The sequence below is a fragment of the Lepisma saccharinum genome, chromosome 9 (assembly GCF_977018435.1).
Source record: "Lepisma saccharinum chromosome 9, izLepSacc3.1, whole genome shotgun sequence".
Classification (NCBI taxonomy): Eukaryota; Metazoa; Arthropoda; class Insecta; order Zygentoma; family Lepismatidae; genus Lepisma; species Lepisma saccharinum.
Window position 1 is genome coordinate 71,809,342 of NC_139237.1, and position 23,819 is coordinate 71,833,160.

The 23,819-nt window shown below is 36.5% G+C and overlaps 2 protein-coding genes across 2 annotated transcripts in view; both read left to right on the forward strand.

Moving 5' to 3' along the window:
• Positions 1 to 8,418: 8,418 nt before the first annotated feature.
• On the forward strand, positions 8,419 to 10,728 carry LOC145992727 (uncharacterized). Its single transcript, XM_083129112.1, has 2 exons — positions 8,419 to 8,519; positions 9,258 to 10,728. Exons 1-2 carry the CDS (start codon positions 8,465 to 8,467, stop codon positions 9,503 to 9,505), a joined length of 303 nt encoding a protein of 100 aa, XP_082985238.1. The 5' UTR covers positions 8,419 to 8,464; the 3' UTR covers positions 9,506 to 10,728.
• Positions 10,729 to 14,739: 4,011 nt separating this feature from the next.
• LOC145992728 (uncharacterized) overlaps positions 14,740 to 23,819 on the forward strand; it is a 104,461-nt gene continuing 95,381 nt past the window's right edge. Inside the window, exon 1 of the mRNA XM_083129113.1 lies at positions 14,740 to 14,804. The gene's annotated coding sequence lies outside the window, so the exon portion shown is untranslated. The remainder of the gene's footprint in view (positions 14,805 to 23,819) is intronic.

Genomic DNA, 23,819 nt, shown 5'->3' on the forward strand with positions numbered 1-23,819 from the left:
AGGTATTTTTGGTGAAGAAGGTTGGAAACACTGTATACCCACTACGGTAGTCAACCTCAGCCCGCCATATTGTGTGTTACGAAAGCGAAGAAATGAATCAAAAGAAGTACTCTGTATGTGATTTTTTTTTCTTTTCGTGTAAAAAGCATAATGGCACCTTGAACTATGTTCCGCAATACACAATTGGTAAGTACGAACCATTCGAAACAAAATATTCGATTTAAATGTGTCTCCGATATACTAAACTCTTACCGAGAAACTAATTTGTACATTTTAAATATGAAGAATGCATTAATTCATGAGGAATTGTTGTGAAAAGTAGCTTGTGCAGGCTATTCTGCCACAAATCACTGATGTATGAAAAATGTTCTATATTTGTGTAGCACATCAAGGAACATGTGGAAATGTTAAAGTATCCAAACCCACTTAAAATGTAAAATTAGTAATACTGTATGTGTATGCACATAGGAGTATAATTATAACGCTAAGGGCACCAACCCTAACCTACTGATGTAAGCCTACAGAAACATGTTGAAAAATCGATCTGCACATAAAAACGAGTTAAATAATAATGAAACATGTTCAACATGTGCTTATAGTGAGGTACGGAATTCGATTCAAGTAGAAAATAATGTGTATCATTATAACAATGGAATTGGAAAATTGGAAAAACACAGTAACAATAATGAAAATCATTCTTAAATACAGGTGGAGATTCAAAGTACGTAATACAAGCTTTCACAGTAGAATAACAAAATTAGGCTAAAAATGAAGAAAAGTGGCTTAAAATAGAAAAGAAGCAAAATACAGACACACATAAGCACAAGTTGTATTTTTTTGGGTAACACTTTACTATACCTGAGACAGATTTCTTCAAATTTACAGGAGAAAGTACTTACGGAAATCATTTTCTGTAGCGTTGTTGATGTTCGGGAATGTAATTTTGATTCATTTTAATGCGAATGCATGTGGTTTTGTACGAAAATCTATTTCCGACGCGCTATTGCTGCTGCCGCCATTTGCTTCCTGCATGAGAGCACAATACGCTCTCGTATTATCCGTATATGGTACATTGAACCAAAGGAGTGCTAATGGAACCAAACCTAACAGGCCTAACCTAACCTAGTAGGCATACCTCGTCCCCGTGATGGTTTGTGGGGCTATCGTGAATTTTTGGGTTAACGTCAATGGTTTTTCTGGCTCAAGGAACGAACAACGGTAAGCTATCGCCATGTTGTGTGTGGAAATAAACAAGAACAGTACGTACTCGTAAATGTAAGAAATATACATTACTTTCCTAACAAATTCAATTATTTCACCTAAATAAGTGTTCCGGAATGCAGAATAGTACGTTAGCAATGTAAAAAAGTGCGAAAGAAATGATTCCCAGATGTCTCAGGTATAGTAAAGTAGTACCTTTTTTTGTGGTTACTTTCTGCTTGGAGTATTTTTGTGTCGAGCAATAATAGAAATGAGGTCTGTGAGTAACACAACATCCAGACCTGAATAACTTTTGTGTACCAAACTAAACTTTTTCACCACTAGGCACCGTTTTATTAGATTGTGCGTCTTCGCACAATTTCGCATGTTCGCAACAATTTAAATTAGATTAGGTCGAAGACATCCTTGCTTATGAATGGTGCATACGGTTTTAATAAACTCATAACTGTGATTTCCATTCAACAAATACAATAATTATTTTTATATTAAAAATAGAATGGATACTTGCCTTTACGCAGCAACAGAACTTCTTATTCTTCATATCTTTGTCAACCGTGGAAGAGTTTTATTGCTATTTCCAGATGGCACAGCACGGTCATTAATTGTAAGCGATGTCACCCACATTTTACACTTAACACATCCGTGCATTAAGATCATACGTGAAAAAGAGTATCGATACATCTCATTCTGTATTTCATTGCAGACGAAACAAAATTGTCCGCAATCAGCTGTGCATGACAGAGATGGAAAAAGTCGCAACGCCATTGGCTGATGGTACACTAGCCTCTCTTGCCAGCCAACATTTCACTCGCATGCAACTCGAGACCCCGAATCCGTTAGCTGCTCAACTCGTTTAGTTTCAATAATTCGCTTTTCGGCTGGCGACCGACTTTGCTACCGAACGAGAAAACTCACTCGTGAGCTAGGTGTTGACTTTCAATAATAAGCTCCCAGATTCTTGTCTGATGTTAGAAGCAAGAAAAGTGTAGATTTATTATGAAGTAGAGTGCACGACGGACCAGGAAACAGGCATTGTGCATTTCTCAGCTTTGTCTGTCGTCAATTAACCCGTTGAATTACGACGTGTTCCCACAAAATGCATCACTACAAATATTCACAATTTTCAGTATCCAGTGGCGCCTCGTCCCTTGGGGCTTAGCCCCTAAAGAAAAACGGACGTATTCACGTAATTATCAATCACCATAACGCATAACTATCACACAGTCTTTTAAAAGGCGATTTTTACCCACGTAAATTCATCGTCTGTTGCAATGGATACGACAGCGCTCCTAGCGGCATTGATGTCAATTATCGCTTTCCGGGGCACGTCGCAAAGGAAGGCGTGGCCTACACCCACCTACACTACAGTGAAGGTCACATGCTAGCAGAGAGAGGAGGGGTCAGTGCTGATTCAGGGCTTCTGCCGTTGCGTCGCGTTCGATCTCGTGTGTTGTTGTTCTGTAGTGTTTTGGTGGCTTTCATTCGCTATGTTTGAGTGAGTTTGGCAGGGTTGATGTTCGAACACAAATTGATGAAGGACATAGGCTGTCAATTACAAGACACAATGAATTTGTCCGGAAAAATAGGCATATATTAAATAGAATTATCGATTGCTTAAAATTCTGTGGTCGACATGAACTTGCTCTACGAGGACATAATGAAAGAGAACAATCTTTAAACGGAGGCATCTTCCCAGATTTATTATCCCTTCATAGAAGAGGTAACTTCGTGTTCTTTATTATAGTGAAGAGTTGAAAAACATAAACTCTATCAGTAGATTGCATTCATTTTTTATTTAAAATTATTTAGAGGGTACCTTTTCAGAAACAGTAAATATGACAAACATAGTTTTAATAACTCCAGTGGCAACAGCTGAATCTGGACGATGTTTATGTTACGTTATTGAAGCGTATTAAAACCTGCTTAAGAAACGCAATGGGACAAGACAGACCAAATGCCTTGGCACTTGCTTCCAATAGAGATAGAATACATTTCAAACATAGAGGGCTACAACGAAAAAGTAATAACAAAATTTGCTGAACAGAAGAACAGGAGTCAACGTTCATAGAAAGGTATGTTTCACAACAATACCTGTTTCTTTTGTAATCATGTGAATTGTCATTATATTTTAAATTCCTTAAAAAAAAATAAGTCCAGTTTTGTAGTTTAGAAGAAGATAAATACCCGTTTTTTTGTAATTCATGTAATTTGTCATTACATTTTAAATTATTTCAAAAAAGTAAGTCCAGTTTTGTAGTCTAGAAGAAAAAAGTACCTATTTTTTGTAATTCATGTGAATTTTCATTATATTTTAAATTCTTTAAAAAATAAGCCCCGGCCAAATTTGAGGCCACGAGACGCCACTGTCAAATACCAAGCAAAGTAATCATACGAAGGAAGCAAAATTTGTAAAATGTTAACTTTGATTTCAGTGTTCGTTACGAACAATTAAAACAGAATGAACATATTTATTCATGAATCTTCCTTTATGCAGAGCATTGCATACTTCTCGTATGTGAGATTTCAAGATTTGCTCCCAAGTTACGTCACGCGCAAGGAAGAAACAAATGAGAAATGAAGCACTACCGACCGGGCTTGTTATGGATTGTTATTGCCTGACCGCTTTTCTTAGGTGTTTTTTATTATTTTTTGTACTCACATCCAGTTTCTGCTGTCAGCATCTTCACTTGTGAAGGTAATATAAATTAGATATTATAATTTGATGCGGTTAACTGTAACTGTTGTTTTTATCATTTATCAATTAAATGTTTCATTATTGTTAGTTAGTCTGTTAATAATTCCGTACTTTTAGCTTCATCGTTGTTGTTAATAACTGACTTTTTTTTAAACTTGACTTCACATTTTTCGACATGATTAGTGAGAATGATCGTCTGTTTTACATAACCATTTATCGAGAAAGACAGTTAATTAAAAAAACTTATATTCTGTTTACTTCTCGCAACCTCTAGCTAGGGCGTTCGTATTTACAGGAATTATAATTTTGAAAGTGTTCTAACAATATATATATACCTAAGTTCGTTAACTTAAGTTCCAAAGTTAAATGAACATTTTTGATAATTGATAGATGCACCAAGAGGGCCATCCAGACTTTTTTAAAAATGTAAAAGTAAAAAATCCTATGAGGATGCAAGTTTCCTTTGGCATTTCGACAATTTCTTTTCATAACAAAGATATTTTCGACATCCAGTTAGAATACGTGTGCATGGAGAAGGAGAAGGTGATAGGATTTGTTTTTCCTTTCCTCGTTATATTTTTAGGGAAGTGTCCTGTAGTGTATAAAGATAGGTTAGTGAGTGAAGATGAATCGGATTACTACGTTATTACTTAAACACACGTTGTTTTTCACGTTACCAAACGAGGATAAACATCTTGGCCAGTGGCGTAACCTCAAGGAGGGGGCAGGGGGACATTGCGGAAGGTTTTTTTTTCTCGATTTCTTGATCACGTTGGCACTACCCATCATAGTTGCCGCCGGCCGCCACTGATAGTAGTACTTTACAAATCATAAAGTTCAAATTGGACTAAAAATATTTTGGTATTGTATACGATTTCAGACTCGAGTCTACGATTTATATAAGAAACTGGAATCGCTTTGCATCCTTTCCAAAAACATCTGTCACGTTGTTGGTTAACAATTCTGTCTTTTTATGCTTTTTCACAATGCATAGATATCAGACAGAAACCTCTTAATCTACTGTCTTTCATGGTATCTCTGATCCATGTTTTTACATGTCGAAAAGTGCGGTAAAAAAATTAATAATTCAAAATGACGGGGTGTGAATTGTTAAGGTTATATCCCAACTTCAGGAAATAATTTCCCTACTTTTCGTAATTTCGAACAGCCGAGAAATTCCATATGATCTTATTTCAAAGGGGATAATTCGTGATATCTTCTGCTCTTCAAGTGTCTGAAATTTCTTGAAATTAACAGTTTTTATTCCAGAAGTGCAAAACAGTCACTTCAAGAGGAAATTGTGTGTACAATTCGAGAATTTCACCGCATCGGGAAATTTGGAAAGTTTCCAATTCTAAAAAAAAAAAAATCACGACTGGTCTGGAAATGGAGAATTTTCTGTCACGAATGTCAGAATTATTAACATTTTCTTCCCAATCCCGTCCCTCACACGTCTAGTTACTGCAGTTAACATAATTCTAATGTCTCTTGTGAAAACGTTCTCTCGTTATTTTTTAGTAGGAAAGAAATATTATTACAATATTCTTTTAATAACATCGATACAATTAATCATTCGGATTACAGGAACTCTTTCCATATATCTCGGGGGGGGGGGGGGATGATTTCACGCTGGTAAAACAGCGATAGCGAGAAATCAGGCCGGCTCGGTAGTTCAGTGGTTAGATCAATGGCACGGTAAGCAAGAGACTCGGGTCGAGCCTTCAGGAGAGAAGGTGGGGGGAAATTGAAAATAATGCATGATGGAGTTTTGTGCTGACGATGATGCGGCTACTGCCATTCAATGTTGTTTTGCAGCGTTTTACCCCAGAGTAGATAATTATCTACTCTGTGGTTTTTCAATTCCCGGTTGCACTGCTCAACTCACTAATGTGAAATTATACTTCACTTTGAAAGCATAAAATTATCATCATGCATTTTATTCCCGTTAATTATTAGCTATAACAAATAGTAGTCACACTAAAAGTGATGGAAATAAAAAATATGCCACGTGGAAAAAGAAATATTCTCAAAGAGGCCTATTGCGTGTAATTAAAGCTCTGTCCGAAAGGTACAAAGTAGTATAGACTTGAAGTATGGTATTGGCAGAAGTGACGTTACCTAAGAAGATACAAGTATAATAATACGAGGGAGATTCAATAATTATTGTCCCCGGCATACTTAAAGTATATGAACTGCAATGAATGGTGGGGATATTGTAGCCTAATGTCTTAGATGCCTATATGCAAAATTTCAGAACCGTAGGTGCTATAGTAAATTTGTTTTTCTCGTTTTGGGTGTGAGAGGTGGCACTTAGTTTGAAAAATGGAGAAAACCGAACAACGAGCTGTCATCAAGTACCTCCAGAAAAAGGGGCTAAGCCCAAAGGAGATTCATGAGGACATGGTCAGTGTGTTGGGTGATGGAGCTCCTACCTACCAGGTGGTAAAAAACTGGTACCGCGATTTCCGTTGCGGCAGGGAAAGCTGTCAACAGGCCCCTGGTGCTGGTCCTCCAACAACAGCATCCACCCCAGAAAACATTGATGCTGTGCATGACATGATTATGGCTGACAGAAGAATCACGGTGCAACAGTTAGCAGACATGATGCACATCTCTGTAGGCTCAGTGGAAACCATTGTGCATGAACACTTGGGATTCAGTAAGGTGTCAGCGCGATGGGTCCCCAAAATGTTATCCCGTGAACAACAGAAAGACAGAGTTCAATGTTCAAGGGCTGGTTTGGAGCTGATGGGGGCAGACCTGAAGCAGTTCTGTGATAGATTTGTGACAGTGGATGAGACATGGCTCCACCACTATGATCCCGAGTCCAAACGACAGAGTATGGAGTGGCGGCACAGCAATTCACCTCCCCCCCGCAAATTCAGGGTGCAAGCATCAGCACCCAAGGTTATGGCCACAATTTTTTGGGATGCGAAGGGTGTGCTCCTTATTGACTACCTGGTGGGACACACTGTTACTGGGGACTATTATGCAGCCCTAATCCCTAAGTTACGCGAAGCAATCAAGGAGAAACGGCGTGGGATGTTGCGGCGAAAAGTGCTGTTTCACCACGATAATGCTCCAGCACACAGAAGCCATGTTACTGGTGCCGCAATCCATGCTGCTGGTTTCCATGTGTTGGAACACCCTCCCTGCTCACCCGACCTCGCCCCTAGTGACTTTCATTTGTTCCCGAAGTTGAAGGAGCACCTCAAGGGGACACATTTTCCCTCAAATGCTGCTGTTATGGACGCTGCGGAAGAATGGCTCACGGCTCAGCCACAGACATTCTTTGAAACTGGCATAGTGGCTTTACAGCATAGGTGGAAGAAGTGCATTACTGTGAAGGGGGACTTTGTGGAAAAATAATACTGCTTATATGTCAGGGACAATAATTATTGAACCACCCTCGTATAGGGGCATGGATGTTTGGAGGGGGGAGGCAAGACCACATCTTTCCCTTAGAAGACGAAGACATATAATTTGATTTCAGTCACACTTTCATTATCATAATGGAGATGCAGGAATGCGATAATTTCAAATTCAAGTGGTATTTTTTGAAGGGGCAACGCTTATATCGGGGTAATCTGCGATGGCGATTAGGAGGGGCGTGGAAGGCAGTTGCCCTTCCCACTTTTTGCCACTTTTACCCACGCACTATGCTAAACCTTGTACCAATGGAAAGTAAACTGTTCTTTGGCCCCCCTCCTTTTGGTCACGGAAAATACCTTGCTTGTCCCCTCGTTGAAAAAATCTTCGGACGTCCATGATTTGGGGGAGGGGCAATTGCCCCTCTTGCGCACGTCTATGTCTCTCACTGCCATACTCTTTTCACTGGTAAAGTCTGTAAACGTTATTTTACTTTTACGAAATGAGTAAGTTTTCTATTGGAGGTATGTCAGTGTTCTTGTTTTCAAGAAAGCGAAATTATATGGTTTAAAGAACATTGAGGAATATGCGTTACCCGTTCCATCCCCCCCGATTACGTCACTGGGCTGACGTCACCCCCAATCCAGTCCAATACAAACTGTCCATCACTAAGCACTGAATGCTCCAATTTCCTACGTAACAAATGCAAAAATATATTTTTTTGAACGAATACTAAAAACTGGGTCACCGATCTATGAAAAAATTGTATATTCTCTAAAATGAAAAAGGTGACACGTAATGGAAATTATAAGGCCATTGATTGAAGGTGTCATAACAATGTGGGCCATTTGTGAGTAGCCGCGGGAAAATATAAATGTCAGTGCAACCGGGGGAAGCAGACGGCTTTTGCGGTAACTGGAGCGACACTAGAACTGCCGTGGCAGGCGGACGAAACTCGAATTCCAGGATTTGCGAGAATCTCGGAACTTGTGTGAATATCGGGAATTATGAGAATCTCGGAGAGCCTACGCGTTACCGACGCACCGAGTTTTGAATTTAACTTGCAACGTCTTTATATCGTCGAAACTACAGTGAGGGTTTTTTTTATATAGTATTTGCCGATTTTCCTCGAGTTTGTTTGTTCTTTGGTGGATTTGTATCTTTCAAACATGTTACGTAATGCAGCTAGAAGTCGAGAGTTCTCAACGTTTAAAATTTCCGAAGATCTGGCGAGGTATGTACGATAAAAATTTATATATTTTTTTCTATGTAGAATTAGTTTTCAGAAATTTATCTAACTCTGAAAGTTATTTTTACAACTATGCCTGATACCATTGAACGTACAGTAAAAATAATATTTATTTTGCCTAATTTCATGTTCACCTCGTGCTTGGACGTGTACTAGCTCGAAACAGCCTTTCTTTCTAGTAAAAGTCGAATCTTGCAACAAAATTGAGGGTGGGCTTATGTTTCCGTTATTGTCTAAAAAGAAAGCTGTGTGTACAGTCACGGCACGATGTAATTTTTGAATAAATGCCAACTGTTTCGTCTGTTTTGTCCATAATTGCACCACGTAAAAGAATACAAAAAAAAAACCGCCTTGTATATTTCCTCTATCATCGAAAGTTGCATATATTGGCTAATTTTAAATTCTACCATGTATACTTGTGTTTAGTCAAGGCTTGCATGAGATGGTGATAATGAAATTGGTTGTGTGATGCTTTCTGCAAATTATCTTCACACATCTCTCTCTCTACTTTTGTGCTCAGCTTGCAATGTTGGCTTATGATGCAAGGAGGAACAACTCCCTCATTTTTCAACAAAAATGGAGAGGAAAGATGTTTGTGGGCAAACATATGTATGGTAATCAGGGGGAATTTTTTATGTCTTTGTAATTAAATTTATTATTATTTGTGCTATGTGCTTGACTTTTTAAACTTCAAAACTAATAAACATTTGTTCTTATTTTCAGATTTGCAACTGGTTACCAACAATCAAAATGGAGGATGCAATATCTGCTTCCCTGCTTTTACTCTGAAGTGGCACTTCACAACTGTTCCCAGTTTAGATGCAGCAGTTCAGTTTGAGCCAAAACCAAAATATTTCAAGACAAGTGATTTATGTACTAATGACATTCCCCTGACAATGTTTAAAGGAGATCTCAAACTAATGCACATGTGTGATGTCCTGCTTGGCACAATCGAGCGCAGTAGTATATAACTGCAGTGAAACTGTTCCGAAATAAATCTTGCAAGATCTCTGTGTACTTACTTGCTTAACAAAGATGAAAGATTTAAGTGAATAGAAAAAATATAAATGTCAGTATCAACATTAATAACGTTTAGTGAAAATATGTTTTGAAAAAAATTGTTTTTCAGTGATTTGATCAGTTTATGGTGAGACAGATTCCTTGCAGTGGGAAAGAAATAGTGTATTCTATTTCTAGTTTTATGCCATACCCCAGTTTTTGTCTAATGCTGCTAAATAATATGAATGTTGTTGGGGGGGATATGTACTACAGGTAAGTTATGTGAAAACAGTCCAGGCAGATAGTGAAGACATTTTTTTGTCCCCAGTGAAAATAAGTAGTTTTCCCAGGTTGTGTAAATGATGTGCTAATGATGTATGATGTTTACCCAGCATTGTGAGGACAATCAGTTTATACTTAAAATCAATCATTTTGAGCATTTGTGTCTGAAAGCCAGTTGGTATGCCTTGGTTTTCGAAGGACTGTTTAGTTTAGGGAGTGACTATTTTCACCAAATTTTAAGCTGCATGTCAGGGTGTCTACCAAAATAACAAATCTAAAATTTTTGACCTTATTTTCCTTTTTCTTAGCATGTATTTAATCACGCCCTACTTAGGTATGGTTGGAAATTAAGAAAAATAGATATTTTTATTCAATGAAAAACTTCTACAACAAGGCTGGTTAAGATGAAAACTGAAGCCGTACTTTAACAAGAGATTTAGACTTGCTTTAATTATTAATGCTTCATCCTGGATGGGGAATGGCCACATTACTTTAAAATATTTTTACAAACCTTTACGCATGCAACAATGCAATTCGGTAAAATTTTCAAAGCCGGGAAACTGGTTTCTTCAAATTTACAGGAGAAAGTACTTATGTAATTGAGTTTCTGTAGGTCGTACAAGTGTTCTCTCTCATCAGTAAAGTTATTTCACCGTTAATTCATGTTTGTATGCGAGTGCTAATGGAACCTAACCTAACAGGCCTAACCTAACCTCGTAGGCATACTTCGTCCCCATTATGGTTCGTGCGGCTATAGTGAATTTTTGCCCTTCCGTAGGTATTTTTCTATGAAAATGAGTGCTAATGGAACCTAACCTAACCTCGTAGGTATACCTCGTCCCCGTGATGGTTCGTGGGGCTATAGTGAATTTTTGCCCTTCCGTAGGTATTTTTCTATGAAAATGAGTGCTAATGGAACCTAACCTTGTAGGTATACCTCATCCCCGTGATGGTTCGTGGGGCTATCGTGAATTTTTGAGGCTAACGTCAATGGTTTTTGGGGCTAACATCAACCATCCAGGGTAGCCCCAAAAATTCACGATAGGCCCACGAACCTTCATGGGGACGAAGTATGCCTACAAGGTTAGGTTAGGTTCCATTAGCACTCATTTTCACAGAAAAATACCTATGAAAGGGGAAAAACAAGGAAGGTTAATTACTATTGACTGGTGGACATATGCATGTGCATCATCTACAATCTGGCTTGGCCTGCTAAATGGACATGTGTATTATTTAATTGCTGATGTGTTTGAAGCTTACATTAGTGTGCATTTGCTTTCATTGTTAGGTTAGGCAGGTCAGGTTTATCGCTATTAGCATTAAAATTACTTCTGTAAATACTTTCCAACGCCTGATCATGTAATTTCTGGTCTTGAGCACTTTATACTATTCTCTCTACCTGGTGATGCACCCATTTTTAATTTAAAATAAATTCTTAGGAGTAAGTTCAGCAACACTTCTTTTGTTTTTAGTTGAACAAATTTCTTTCTGCCGTCATGGGCAACATGATTGTAAAGAAACAAATATATTTTTTTTTCTGAAATCGGACTGAATATTTATGCTGGCAACGTATGCATTCAGTCATGTGTTTGTTGCTTTAAAAAAATGCAGGACACCAAAGAAATGACACTTAAAGAATATGGTCACCCAATTTTTTTTATTGACAATGTTCTATGAACATCACCTTCAGTACTAATTCATGTTGTAAACATCTTTTTAAAAATCAGTATTCCATGGTCAATTTCCATTTTTTAATATTTTTATCTAATCAGCGGTGGTTGATTCATGATTACTGTTATTGGCTTTGTAGGGGAGGCAGATTAATACGAAAGGCAGAATGCCTGGTTAGGGGTTACCGAGGTTCCAGCTTGTTTAGTGGCCTGGACGGTCGGACATATTCTCAGTCTGATAAAGAGCCAGCCAAACTGAACAATACATTTTACAGTGTAGTATGTGGACGAGCCTATGGAGGTAACTGCTAATTAGTAACAGTAAGTTCTTTTCTGAACTGTGTTGACTGCTGGTGTCAAAAAAGCAGGTTTTTTGTTTTTTTTGCAACAAAGTGAAATAACAAACTTTGAATGCAAATTGTCACTGGTTCTTATTTTAATTGCTGAAATCCTGTTTTTCATATTTACTTTAATGGCGACATATTAGCAGTAATTATTTCAAATTGAATGGGATTTTTCAAATTCAAAACTTGTAGCAAAAATTGCAGTATAAGCACCTCCACAAGTTGTAATGTAATATCAAGGGTATATTTTTCACAAGGGATGCTTATAAGGTCCTGTGTTAAGCAGTGTTTTGTGTGAATTATAACAGCTATGCATTTCCTTATTTTAAAAATAAAATCGAACTGTTACGTTAACTTGTCTCTTTTTGCCCCCAGAAGAAATAAGTTCTTTATGGATGGATATTGCCGCTTCAATGCCAAAAGCACGAAAGTGCTAAATCTTACTTTTGAGATGAAAACATTTTAGTCAATATCCCAGATTATTAATAACTTTTGCATTTGATTAAATGTTGTCATTGGGAAAATATGCACCCACTTGTGACTGTTTATTACACCATGTAAATGTATCAACAAATATTGATGAGCAACTGCACTAGGTTAAATAGTCAAAATTTGCACACTCGTGGTTTTGGCATTGAACGACAATATGTGTTGCATGTTGCAATATGTTCTGCATGAGGTTAATATATGATATAAGCGATTTGTTGATTTTAAGTTGACATGATCGTAGGATGGAAATAAAAATGTGCAATGCACTTTGCTTCTTATGTTTTGTTCTTTGGCATTGTAGTTCACAATTATGGAATTTTGTTTCATATAATTGTCCCATAAATAACCACAATTTTTAAAAATCTGATGTAGTGATAGCAGTTTTGGTCAACTGAAGAGAAATTGTTATTCATTTCAAACCAATTGTATAGCATTGAATGTGATAATTGAGAATCAGAGTGGAACCATGATTAATATAATGGCAGAGTAGCTAGGTATACATATTTTCACTTTCTATCCTTCAGCATCAAATATAAAAAAATACATGCAGATGGGGGGGGGGAGTAATTTGGAATTATTTAGGTAGGAATTGCTATTTTTGCTTTGTTGCATTACTGAAGGTCTGTCAGCAAATTAGTTTTCAAAAATTTCTCTTCTTTCAAAAACCTCATTCCAAATTGTGAGAAAATATTTACAATTCCTTCTCGGAAATTCAAGTTCCATCTTTCTGTAGTTTGTTTTCAGTGAAACAGATGAGGGAGAGAAATTTTTGAATAGTACTTTGCGGGCATGTACCAAAGGCCCAGTGCACTTTTTTCACAGCAACATATTTCAAGCGAATCTTGAGGAGCTGCCGTGAGAGAACACCTTAGTGATCAGCATCTATGGTAAAAAAAAAATTCAATTCATAATGTGTGCTGTGAATAAACTGTAGAGGTGAGTAACATGAAATATCTGTATGAATTCTGTTTTGAAACTGGTACCAACTATGATGACAAGTGCAGTTTCTCTTGCCTTGACCTTGCTCATTTTGTGCAAATGAAATTTAACATTTCCAGAAGTATTGCATTGATTTTTGCAAGTTCATGTAATTACAGGTATCAGTAGACAAGGGACTGAAACCTATCTTGCCTAATACTTTACAAAATTTTCATTTCCCCCACATTTTATTTGTGAGTGCTTTCAGCAAATGCAGTGATTTTCTGTTATGAGCATGTTTCACCTACGTCACAAACTATTGCATTGTCTCTTTGAGAAGCCATTATGGAGGCTACATTCAAGCAAGTGGGCTGGAGATTTGAACCTTATTGATGATGTACTTGGTACAACATTCACATTCTTGAATCCTGAATTCAATGCACTTTTCTGCCATTATAGTAATTATTATTCATTATATATAATGTTGTTCAAGCAAGTTCACTATTTTTTCTTACACATGGCACAAAATTGGCCATGAACATGGTGACTGTGCAAATCCTGGCATCACATGAAACCCACCTGTTGAATCCTGTAATTTTTTCATGATAGATTCTGCTAGTTTTTGCAACTAGTATGATCAGAAATTGCATTCTGTTACTAACGTAATGTAATGGAGTCTCAAATGTTTTATTTTACAGTACAGTTCTGCAAACATACAATTATAGTCTGTACAGTTTGTTGTAGGTTCTTTTTCTACCATGTGTTACGAAGATACACATACTAAAGTTCAAAACTACGAAATCCATACTCTTGGTTAGTGTTGCCAAATATCCTTTATTGTGCAATTTCGTTTTGTTCCTGTGAATAATTATATATTATTTCAATGTAATATGTAATGTGAATTTAAATGTATGAAATATATCACCTGTGTGTTAGTGTAACTGGTTTTTATGTACCAGTTCTGTGTGCAAAAAGAGAAATATGGCAACCCTTACCTTGGTGTATGTGTAAGTATTTTCTTCATCTAGAATATTTCTCGTGCAGAAAAAGAAAATTGAATACATTATGAACAGAATTTTTCGGAGAAATTTAGCTATTTGTTTTTGCCTAAAAATGTATTTTAGGAACTCATTGAAGACAAAATATTATTCTTATTACTTTTCACGAAATTCTAATTAGTTAATAAAAATTAATTTATTTGTCTACAAGATAAAATATTGGCCTATTTCTTCGAACGAAAAAGGCTTTCTTTGCGAAAATGGAAAAGCAAGCAGACGATCGGTGGTTCCGAAAGCAAGCAAACGAACGGTGGTTCAGGGAATGCTGTGCGTTGCCATGGTAACGGCATGACGGAACCATGTGACGTCACGCTCCCGGCGATACTAGCGCTGCAGCGACAGGCGGAAGAAGCACGCTAGCAGACGACAAATGATTTCCACGGGAGGTATAGGAACATTCCCATCTGTAAAACCTATTTCTAATCTGTGTGTCAGTGCTTATGGTGCAGTTATGGTGCCATGGTGCTCCCTGTCAGTTGTATATATATATATATTGTGTGTGTGTGCGAGGTTAGTAAATTTTTATTTATATCTAATATATTTCTGTTTTAATGCTTATTTTTTAACCAGGCAACATGGCGCCTAACAAGGTAGACGTAGGTATCTCGTGCTCTCAGTTCTCAACGTTTTTACAAGATAGTAAATGTGGTAAATGTTCTCGTTCAGTGAAAAATGGAATTTTATGCGATATCTGTGATAAATGGTATCATTTCTCAAAATGTTCTAATGTTAATGAGGCCAATATACCAGAAAATGTGTGGGCGTGTATAACTTGCGTAAACTATCAGAAAACTGTGACAAAGCAAAGTGCACAACGTGATGATTATAATATTCAGAAAGAAGACTATGAAAGGATAATTAGAAACCTTACGGAGGAAATGGAGTCTTTACGAACAATAAATCAAATCGGCTCGGGTACCCTTTTCTACACCCTCGATTTTTCGCACATTTCAAATGTTTTCGTTACAAAAAATAGTTCTTCATAATAAACGATGTTTCTAAATAGCGCGGAAAGTAATTTTTTACATCTACATACTACGAAACTTACGTTTTTTATGAAATTAAAATTCCCTGTGTAACGTCAAAAATGTTTTTCACAACTTTATGATGGCGAATGATGCATTCATGTCACAGGCGCAAGTCTGAAGATTTCGGATGATCGATTTATGTCACAGGCGCACGTCTGATATTTTTTCTTTTTCTTCTTATGATTGACTTGTGCAATAGGAACATTTGCGATTGCGATATGTTCTTCGTGTGATATATTGGCGGATTGGACATTTCAGACATTCGATTTCATTTATGCGACTTCAGAAATTGGAAATAATAATATTTTTTTAGCAACTGCATGCCGTATAGGGGAGGGTTGCTTTTTCTAAATGACTTATGGGATGGGATAATTTGCGACTTCTAATTTTTATGATGGGAAGGGAGTGGAGGTTGGTATTCTGTGGAAAAGGACAACAATGACTTTCAACGTAGGAGTTACTTCATTTTTGGACTTACAATGAACCATTGGTGCTAGCCCCACGAACCATTGGCGCTAGCCCCACGAATCATTGGCGCTAGCCCCACGAACCATTGGCGCTAGCCCCAAGAACCATTGGCGCTAGCCCCAAGAACCATTGGCGCTAGCCCCACGAACCATTGGCGCTAGCCCCACGAACCATTGACGCTAGCCCCACGAACCATTGGCGCTAGCCCCACGAACCATTGGCGCTAGCCCCACGAACCATTGACGCGTGGATAGGTTAGTTCAGTTAGGTTGAGATCGATAGTTAAAATTTGGTGTCGTGTTAGTATCACGATCTAGAAATTGGAAATAATTGCGAACCATTGGCGCTAGCCCCACGAACCATTGGCGCGTGGATAGGTTAGTTCAGTTAGGTTGAGATACATAGTTAAAATTTGGTGTCGGGCGAAGCAGATACGTAAGTACGAATGTCAAAAATTGACGAAACGAAAAAATTAGAGGTGTCCGAAGGATAGTAAATTTTTACCGCAACTTTAAACGGCTGTACAGTCGTAATTACTTCTTTCCGCGCTCCAATTTTTTATTATTCACAAATGGGATCACATAACCTACGTAATGAAAAAAAAAATAATTTCAAAATTCGAGGGTGTAGAATAGGGTACCCGACCCATCAAATCCTCCAAAAATAATTAGAGTGCAAAGGAGGAGAATCCGAGGACCTTTACAGGTATAGTCCCAGTAAAGACTGGCCAACTCTACCGGGTAGGCCAAATTCTAATGTTAGCAATACATGGACATCTGTAATAAAGAACAAGAAAAGATCTAAGAGCCCCCCCATTAAGGAAAATTCCGTCAATTTCCAATCACGAAACCGTTTCGAGATACTACAAGATGTATCAACCGTACCTGAAGAAACAAACAGTTTAAAGTGCAAGGCGGACTCCTATAGTACAAAGTGCATTTCCGCTGGTAGAAAGTCTTTGAAGAACACACGTTATAAGGGGAAAATATGCCTGTATACCGATAGTCAAGGAAGGAATGTAGCTACGCAACTACAAAATCAAGTAAGTAATTCAATATTCAGTATGGTGAAACCTGGTGCAACTTTCAAGGAAGCCACAATGGAGGTGTCTCAAGAAAACAAGCAATTATGCTCAAAGGATCTCGTGGTTTTACTAGCAGGAACAAATGACATTGCTAGAAATGAAGCAAGTGTGTTTCTGAGAACTTTGAGGAGACGATTACAACTTCTTCTGCACACAAATGTTCTTCTGTTCACAGTGCCTCACCGTTACGATCTTCTACCTTGGTCATGTGTAAATGTAGAAATAGATCGTGTGAATCAAGAAATTTATAAACTTAGCAAACATTTCAAAAATGTAAGTGTTGTAGACATAAGTTTGATAGGCAGAAGGTTTTGCACTAGCCACGGACTTCACCTTAATAGTCTAGGTAAGAAATATGTCTGTTATGAAATACAGAAGGTAAGCAATAATATATTTGCAAATATGTACAAAGAAATAATACCAATGAACTGGTATGAACAGGGAAACTCCCTTGTGAACCTGACTCCATAAAAAAAAAACTGCTTCAGTGTGGAGCCAGGTCAAACAATCAAATCTAACGAAACCACTTCAAGATAGCCTTTATAAAGCAGTACGTTTGAATAGTAATAGTGGCAAAAAACAAACTTCACAGCCTGAAAGTGCAACTAATTTATTACTTTTTCATATTAATCTACAATCTATTAGAAATAAATTACCGGAGTTGGAACTTTTTTTGGATGATTTTCCTTGTCATGTTTTTTCTGTTAATGAACATTGGTTGGTTAACGATGAAATAGATATGTACATCCCCTCAAATTACAAGTTAGCTAGTATTTTTTCTAGAAAGTCTATGATCCATGGAGGTGTTGGTATTTATGTACGACTCGATTTTAATAAGGAGTATCAACCATTAGATATACATCACTTATGTATTGAAGGAGTATTCGAAGTTACCGGCATTGTATTTAACAGTTTGAAAGTTGTGGTCATATCCATATACCGAATTCCTAATTCAGATTTAAATATGTTTTTGTTACAATGGGAAAAACTTACAAGGTCCATTGATAAGTACAAACAATTTGATGTTGTTTACTTGGGAGATATAAACATAAATGTTCTAGTTGATAATGCTGTAAAGAAATCATTCTGTGATACTCTCAGGTCTTATGATTATTATTATGTTAATGATCAAGTAACTAGAATGAAATCTTGCATTGATAATGTGATCACTAATGTTAACAGAAATATGATATCCTGTGGAACTATTGATCCCTGTTTATCAGACCACAGCGGTCTGTGGCTTATTTTACCAATTTTGATTTATACCACACCCCCCACCACAAAAACTACAAGTTTTAGATTGCTTGGTCAAACTAACATAAGAAACCTCGGAGATAGCCTTAATGAAATAAATTTCTATGAATTGTTAAGTACCTGTAATAATTTGACTGAAGCATGGAACAAATTTACACATACAATTGTCGAAATTTATAATGAGTGCTGTCCAATAAAATACAGAACTATCAGCACTGGTAAGAAGAAAATGAGAACACATCTAACATGGTTCACTCCTAAATTAGCGAACCTTAGAGCTATTATGCTCAGGCTACATGATAATGCCAAAAATGGCGATCAAACTTCTAAATTGAACTATAGCGAGATTAAAAAAAAAATTAGAAACGAAATGAAATTAGCTAAGCTAAAAGCTAATGAAGAGTACATAGCTAAGGCAAGTAATAAATGCAAAGCTGCCTGGTCAATAATCAAAAAGGAAACTAAGATAACAGACGAAACAAAGTTGCCAAGTATCACACCCAATGAGTTTAATAGTTTCTTTATAAACAATCAAGAACATTTAAACAAAATTCCTGTGAACTATGAAGAAAATGTCAACAATGACCTTAATGGCTATCTTCGTAGGCAAAGTTTCCCACAATTTCATCATATAAATTTTAAGTGGATACAGATTAGTACGGATGAAATTTTAATTATTGTGTCAAAAATGAAAAACTCCTATAGTGAAGATTTTTTGGGTCTATCAACATTTATTATAAAGCATATAATTGACATAATAGCACTTACAATTACATATCTTATTAATGGGACATTAAATTATGGTATTTTTCCTGATAACCTAAAAATATCTATAACAGTCCCTATCCACAAAAAGGGTGATAGAGATAACCCTGGTAACTACCGGCCTATATCCCTTCCTCCAGTGTTTTCTAAAATTATAGAGTACTGTGTAAAAAAGCAATTGACCCCTTATTTTGAACAGAATTCACTTATTAATGTAGCCCACTTTGGATTCAGATCGGGGCTATCTACTATTAATGCGGTAGAGACGGTGGTAAATGAGATAATTAATGGTTTCGAGTCTGGCTCATATACATGTACTACTTTGATAGATTTAAGTAAGGCCTTTGATACAGTTGCACATGAAATCTTGCTTAAAAAACTACAGTATTATGGAATAAAGGGTATTGAACTATCCCTTCTTAAGTCTTACCTCACTAATGGGCGACAGATAGTAAAATTCAATAGTAAGAAATCTGATGAGCTAGACGTTTTGTCTGGTGTCCCCCAAGGATCAGTATTAGGTCCATTTTTGTTTTTAGTTTATATGAATGACCTACCTAATTGCCTACCATATAAAACAGCTATCTATGCTGATGACACTACCTTTATTACAAATGATCATAGTATTCTTAACCTTAGTATCAAAAATAAAGAAATGTTAAATGCTTCCTCTTTATGGTTTAAAACAAATAGCTTGGTGTTAAATACGACAAAAACAGAAACTCACTTTTTCTACTTAAATAACCCAACATGTACCTTGAATAATCAGGATTATGTAAAATTGCTTGGCATATATTTAGATACAAAATTAAATTGGTCAATTCATACCCAGGAACTATGTAAGAAACTTGCCCGTGTCTTATATGTATTGCGGAAATTAAAAAGGTCTGTAAGTGAGGAAATGATGATCTCTGTGTACTACGTTCTTTTCCATTCACACTTACTGTATGGAAATTTACTATGGGGAAACTCTACAGGTGCAAAGGAAGTCTTTAAATGGCAAAAGAAGGCTATACGTTGTATTAAAGGAGTACAGGATATGGAGTCATGTAGGGAATTCTTTAAGGAATACCGTATTATGACAGTGCCCTCTATAAATATTTATCATAGTGTAATGTACATAAAGGAAAACCTCCCCAGTTTTAGGTTGTGTTCTAACGTACATGACTATAATACAAGGCGCAATCTGAATATAGAAATGCCCAAGGTAACTTAATATACTATAAGGTAGCGCCATCCGAAAATTGCCGATCATGCACGAACGCGTGACGTCATGTGGGAGGATCGGTTATGCTCGGTGCCCCTTCGGTTATGTTCGTTCGGGGCTTGGCAGAAGCAAACGGCCGCTATCATTTCTATGCGAGTTTCAGAGGCAAAGTGTTTCATTACTTTGAGGGGTAAATATTAATTATCATACTTCGGGATGGTATTGAGGTATTCCTTTAATGATTAGTAACATAATTAAAACATGCTACTTTTAAAAGAGGGGAAAATTGCACATGCAAAAGTATTGTAAAAATTCATTTTTCTGAAACATGATCGATATATTACAAAGAAGGTTGTCCGTGTTCTAATTAGAATTTCAGATTTCATCATTTCATAAATCGTATTATGATTTTAATAAGAAACGTTGCATGCTAAAGAAGAATTGCATAGTGAAAGAGTTACAACGAAAGAATTGATTGACAGATTTGGTTTATTTTTGCTTTTCTGTCTTTTTTTAAATATGAAAGGAAAACGCATAAGAGGATCTCTTTATTTGTTTCCACAAGCCGGCCTCCTTGGCGTAGTAGTTAGCACATCGCCCTTCAACGCCAGAGATTTGGGTTCGAATCCTGGCTTGGGCATGGATGTTTGTGAGTGTTCATTCATCATTTCATCACTCATCCCTATCTTCTCAAATTAGCCAAAAGTGGCACAAGAAGCGAAGTAAAATGAAGCAAATCAATCAATCAATATTTGTTTTCACATATACTATCACATTTACTAAATTCTCAATTTTCCCATTAAGGACAAATCAATATCTTACCCGATTGGATTCGAATCCGGGACCCCTGGCGTCGAAGCGCGATGTGCTAAGAACTACGCCAAGGAGATCGACAGAGGCCTCCGAGGTACTACGGGCTCACAGAACGTCACGGGAGTACTATCGGATTATAAATTATGGATATTAGAGTTTGGATAATAAATAAATAAATTATATAATATATAATCTATAAATAAAAAAACACCCGTTCTTTATTTATAGAATCTCAAAGAGAGCGATAGTTTGCCAAACTAAAAAATAATCCTATCTTCTTCTCACGATAATAAAAATAGAAGGCGGGCCTCCCCGATGGCGCAGTGGTAGCGTCGTCGCCTTGTAGTCAAGGTGTCCCGGGTTCGATACCCTGTGGAGGCACATGGCACAGTGGTTCGGATCCCACTTTAAACCGTAGGTCCAGTCCCGATTAGCCTTACTGTGCATAAAGTGGACTTAAAACACCAACTCAAACCAAATAAAAATAGAAGGCATAATAAAAAATAAATTGGTAACTATAGATTGACACAGAATTGAATAAGCTGAATTTTGATGTAACTCGTTTTTATGTGGTTCCACTGATTAACTTTTAATTGGAGTCCAAACTTGAATATCCGTAATTTCTAATCCGATAGTAGTCCGGTATAATCTATTTACAACATTTAACACAACGCACTACAAAAGCCTAATATTTAGTTTTCTGACTAAATAGTTCCTTCTTGTTCATTCAGAACTTTGCAATCATTTCCAGGAACATTTCAAATTTTACATAACATCAGAAAGTATTAAAATTATACTGATATACTTAAAATCCAATCTTTACCATTCACCATAATGTAACTTTATTTTTGAAGTTATCAAGTGAAAGAAGCAATATACAATCTAGATATTTTACTCTGCATTTGATACTTACTCTAAATTCGAAAGAATTCCCAACCTTCTTCATATATTTATTTACTGTACAATAATTTACGTACGGATCAAAGTTCCACATGCAAAATTTTTTTTAAAAGTTTTATGTGGAGGAAGAATGATGAAATAGTTTGTAAGATAGTAGTTTCAGACTTTGAAAACGCAATTCCAGTTTGTAATTTACAGATATTTTTAATTTCTCTGGTTGAAATTTGGCTGCAAGTTATCGTTGTCATAATTCTAAAAAGTATTTTTTCGTATTAAGAACTTTACATACAAACGCGTGCAGAAGATGAGTCAAAGTGTAAAAGTACTAATTTAACTAAGTTAATCTACTTGAAATACTTGATGAGTACTAGGAACATCAAACTTAAATGTCTTAACCTACTAATTCAAGCCTATAGAAATAGATCTTTGATCACACGGTAAATGAAACGCTTTGAGAATATCGATGACAATATCTTAGTTTAATTAAACAATGAAGGAGAAAAGTTACGTGAACTCACAATGATTGACCGTGCAAGTGTACGAATTATTATTCGTTAAAGGACTTTGTCCGCAGATTTTCCATTTCCATTCCCATGTGTGTTTGAGTTGTATAACCGGAAAATATACTCCAAGGCTGATATGCGACATACATTTATACATTAACGAAGTAACTTGCATTACACTAATCTTAGATCTTGCTCTTTTTGACAGAAATGTACTACAAAGAAATAATGTAACATCCATTGGTTTATATTGAGTACAAGGGTACAAAATTATTCACAATATATTTGTGAAATACCAAAATTGAACAAAGTTGCAAACATGTTAATGATGGGTGTAATATTCACTTATGCAATATTTACCATCGTGCATACAACGCTATGTAACTCGAATTGAAGATGTACTAAGTGAATTTTATTTTGAATAGCGTGAAAGTTAGTACACGATCTTCGAAATGTCCATTTCCGACAACGTTTTTCACAATAATGTGAACATACAAATCACAATCAACATCGGTCTGTGTTAAATGAAATTGTTAATAATTATAAATCCGACTTACATAAAATGTACTTAACAAATCAGTTAGGCTCACTACGTACTTCGCACTAGTTGAACACATTTTCAAGATGTTGATGACTTCTCTTGTAGTACTGTCGGTTAGGTTACGTTCTAGATTTTGAACTTTTTTATTTGGTTAAACCGGTTGAAAGAGGTTGTTTGTAATCTTTAATTTATTTGCTTCATTATGCAGACATGTGTTTCTCCTTTTTAAAGGAGAGAATATGTTTTCCAACAACGAAATATTGCTTGCAGTTTGTGTATATACCTTCATCTATATGTTTTTCACTTTTTTGGCAGCATAGTCTTTAGCCTGTTTAGGGCACGTTTCCTTATTGCGTGTCTTTCGTAGCGTACAACTCTGCAAACCTTATCAGCACGTCCTACAAGCGAAGCATATTGTGAGGATAAGTGTTTAGGAGAACTACACCATTTCCTCGATTATTTGGTACTAAAGTAATTGGATGTAATTTTAGCGATGGCAATGCAGTTGGCTTCAGCACGTTCTTTGGTGGAAAATATAGAAATTCTGCTTTCAGATCTCGCACATAGTCTTCTTCACAATAATTGGCACTGCACACTAGCATTTTTTACATTTCGTCTACAAGCATGAATCCACTGTTTACTTACGCAATTATCGGCTGGAAATCTATGATATTTTATGTCAGTTCCTTTAGTTTTCTGATTATAGTTTTCATAGCTTGCTACAGCACAATTAGACATGATCGCAGTCTACAAGTACAAAAATACAATAAAAATAAATCGAACGCTACAAAATCAACAACCTGCTTGTTCCGATTTAGCTAAATGTACCCCTCACCAAACTTACTGCACATAGCAACGAGCACCATCAAACCCGATCCTCCCAGATGACGTAATGCATACGTACTTCACATAGCAACGAGCACCCCCTGAGAAATGCCATACGCTAGACTATGCAAGACTCA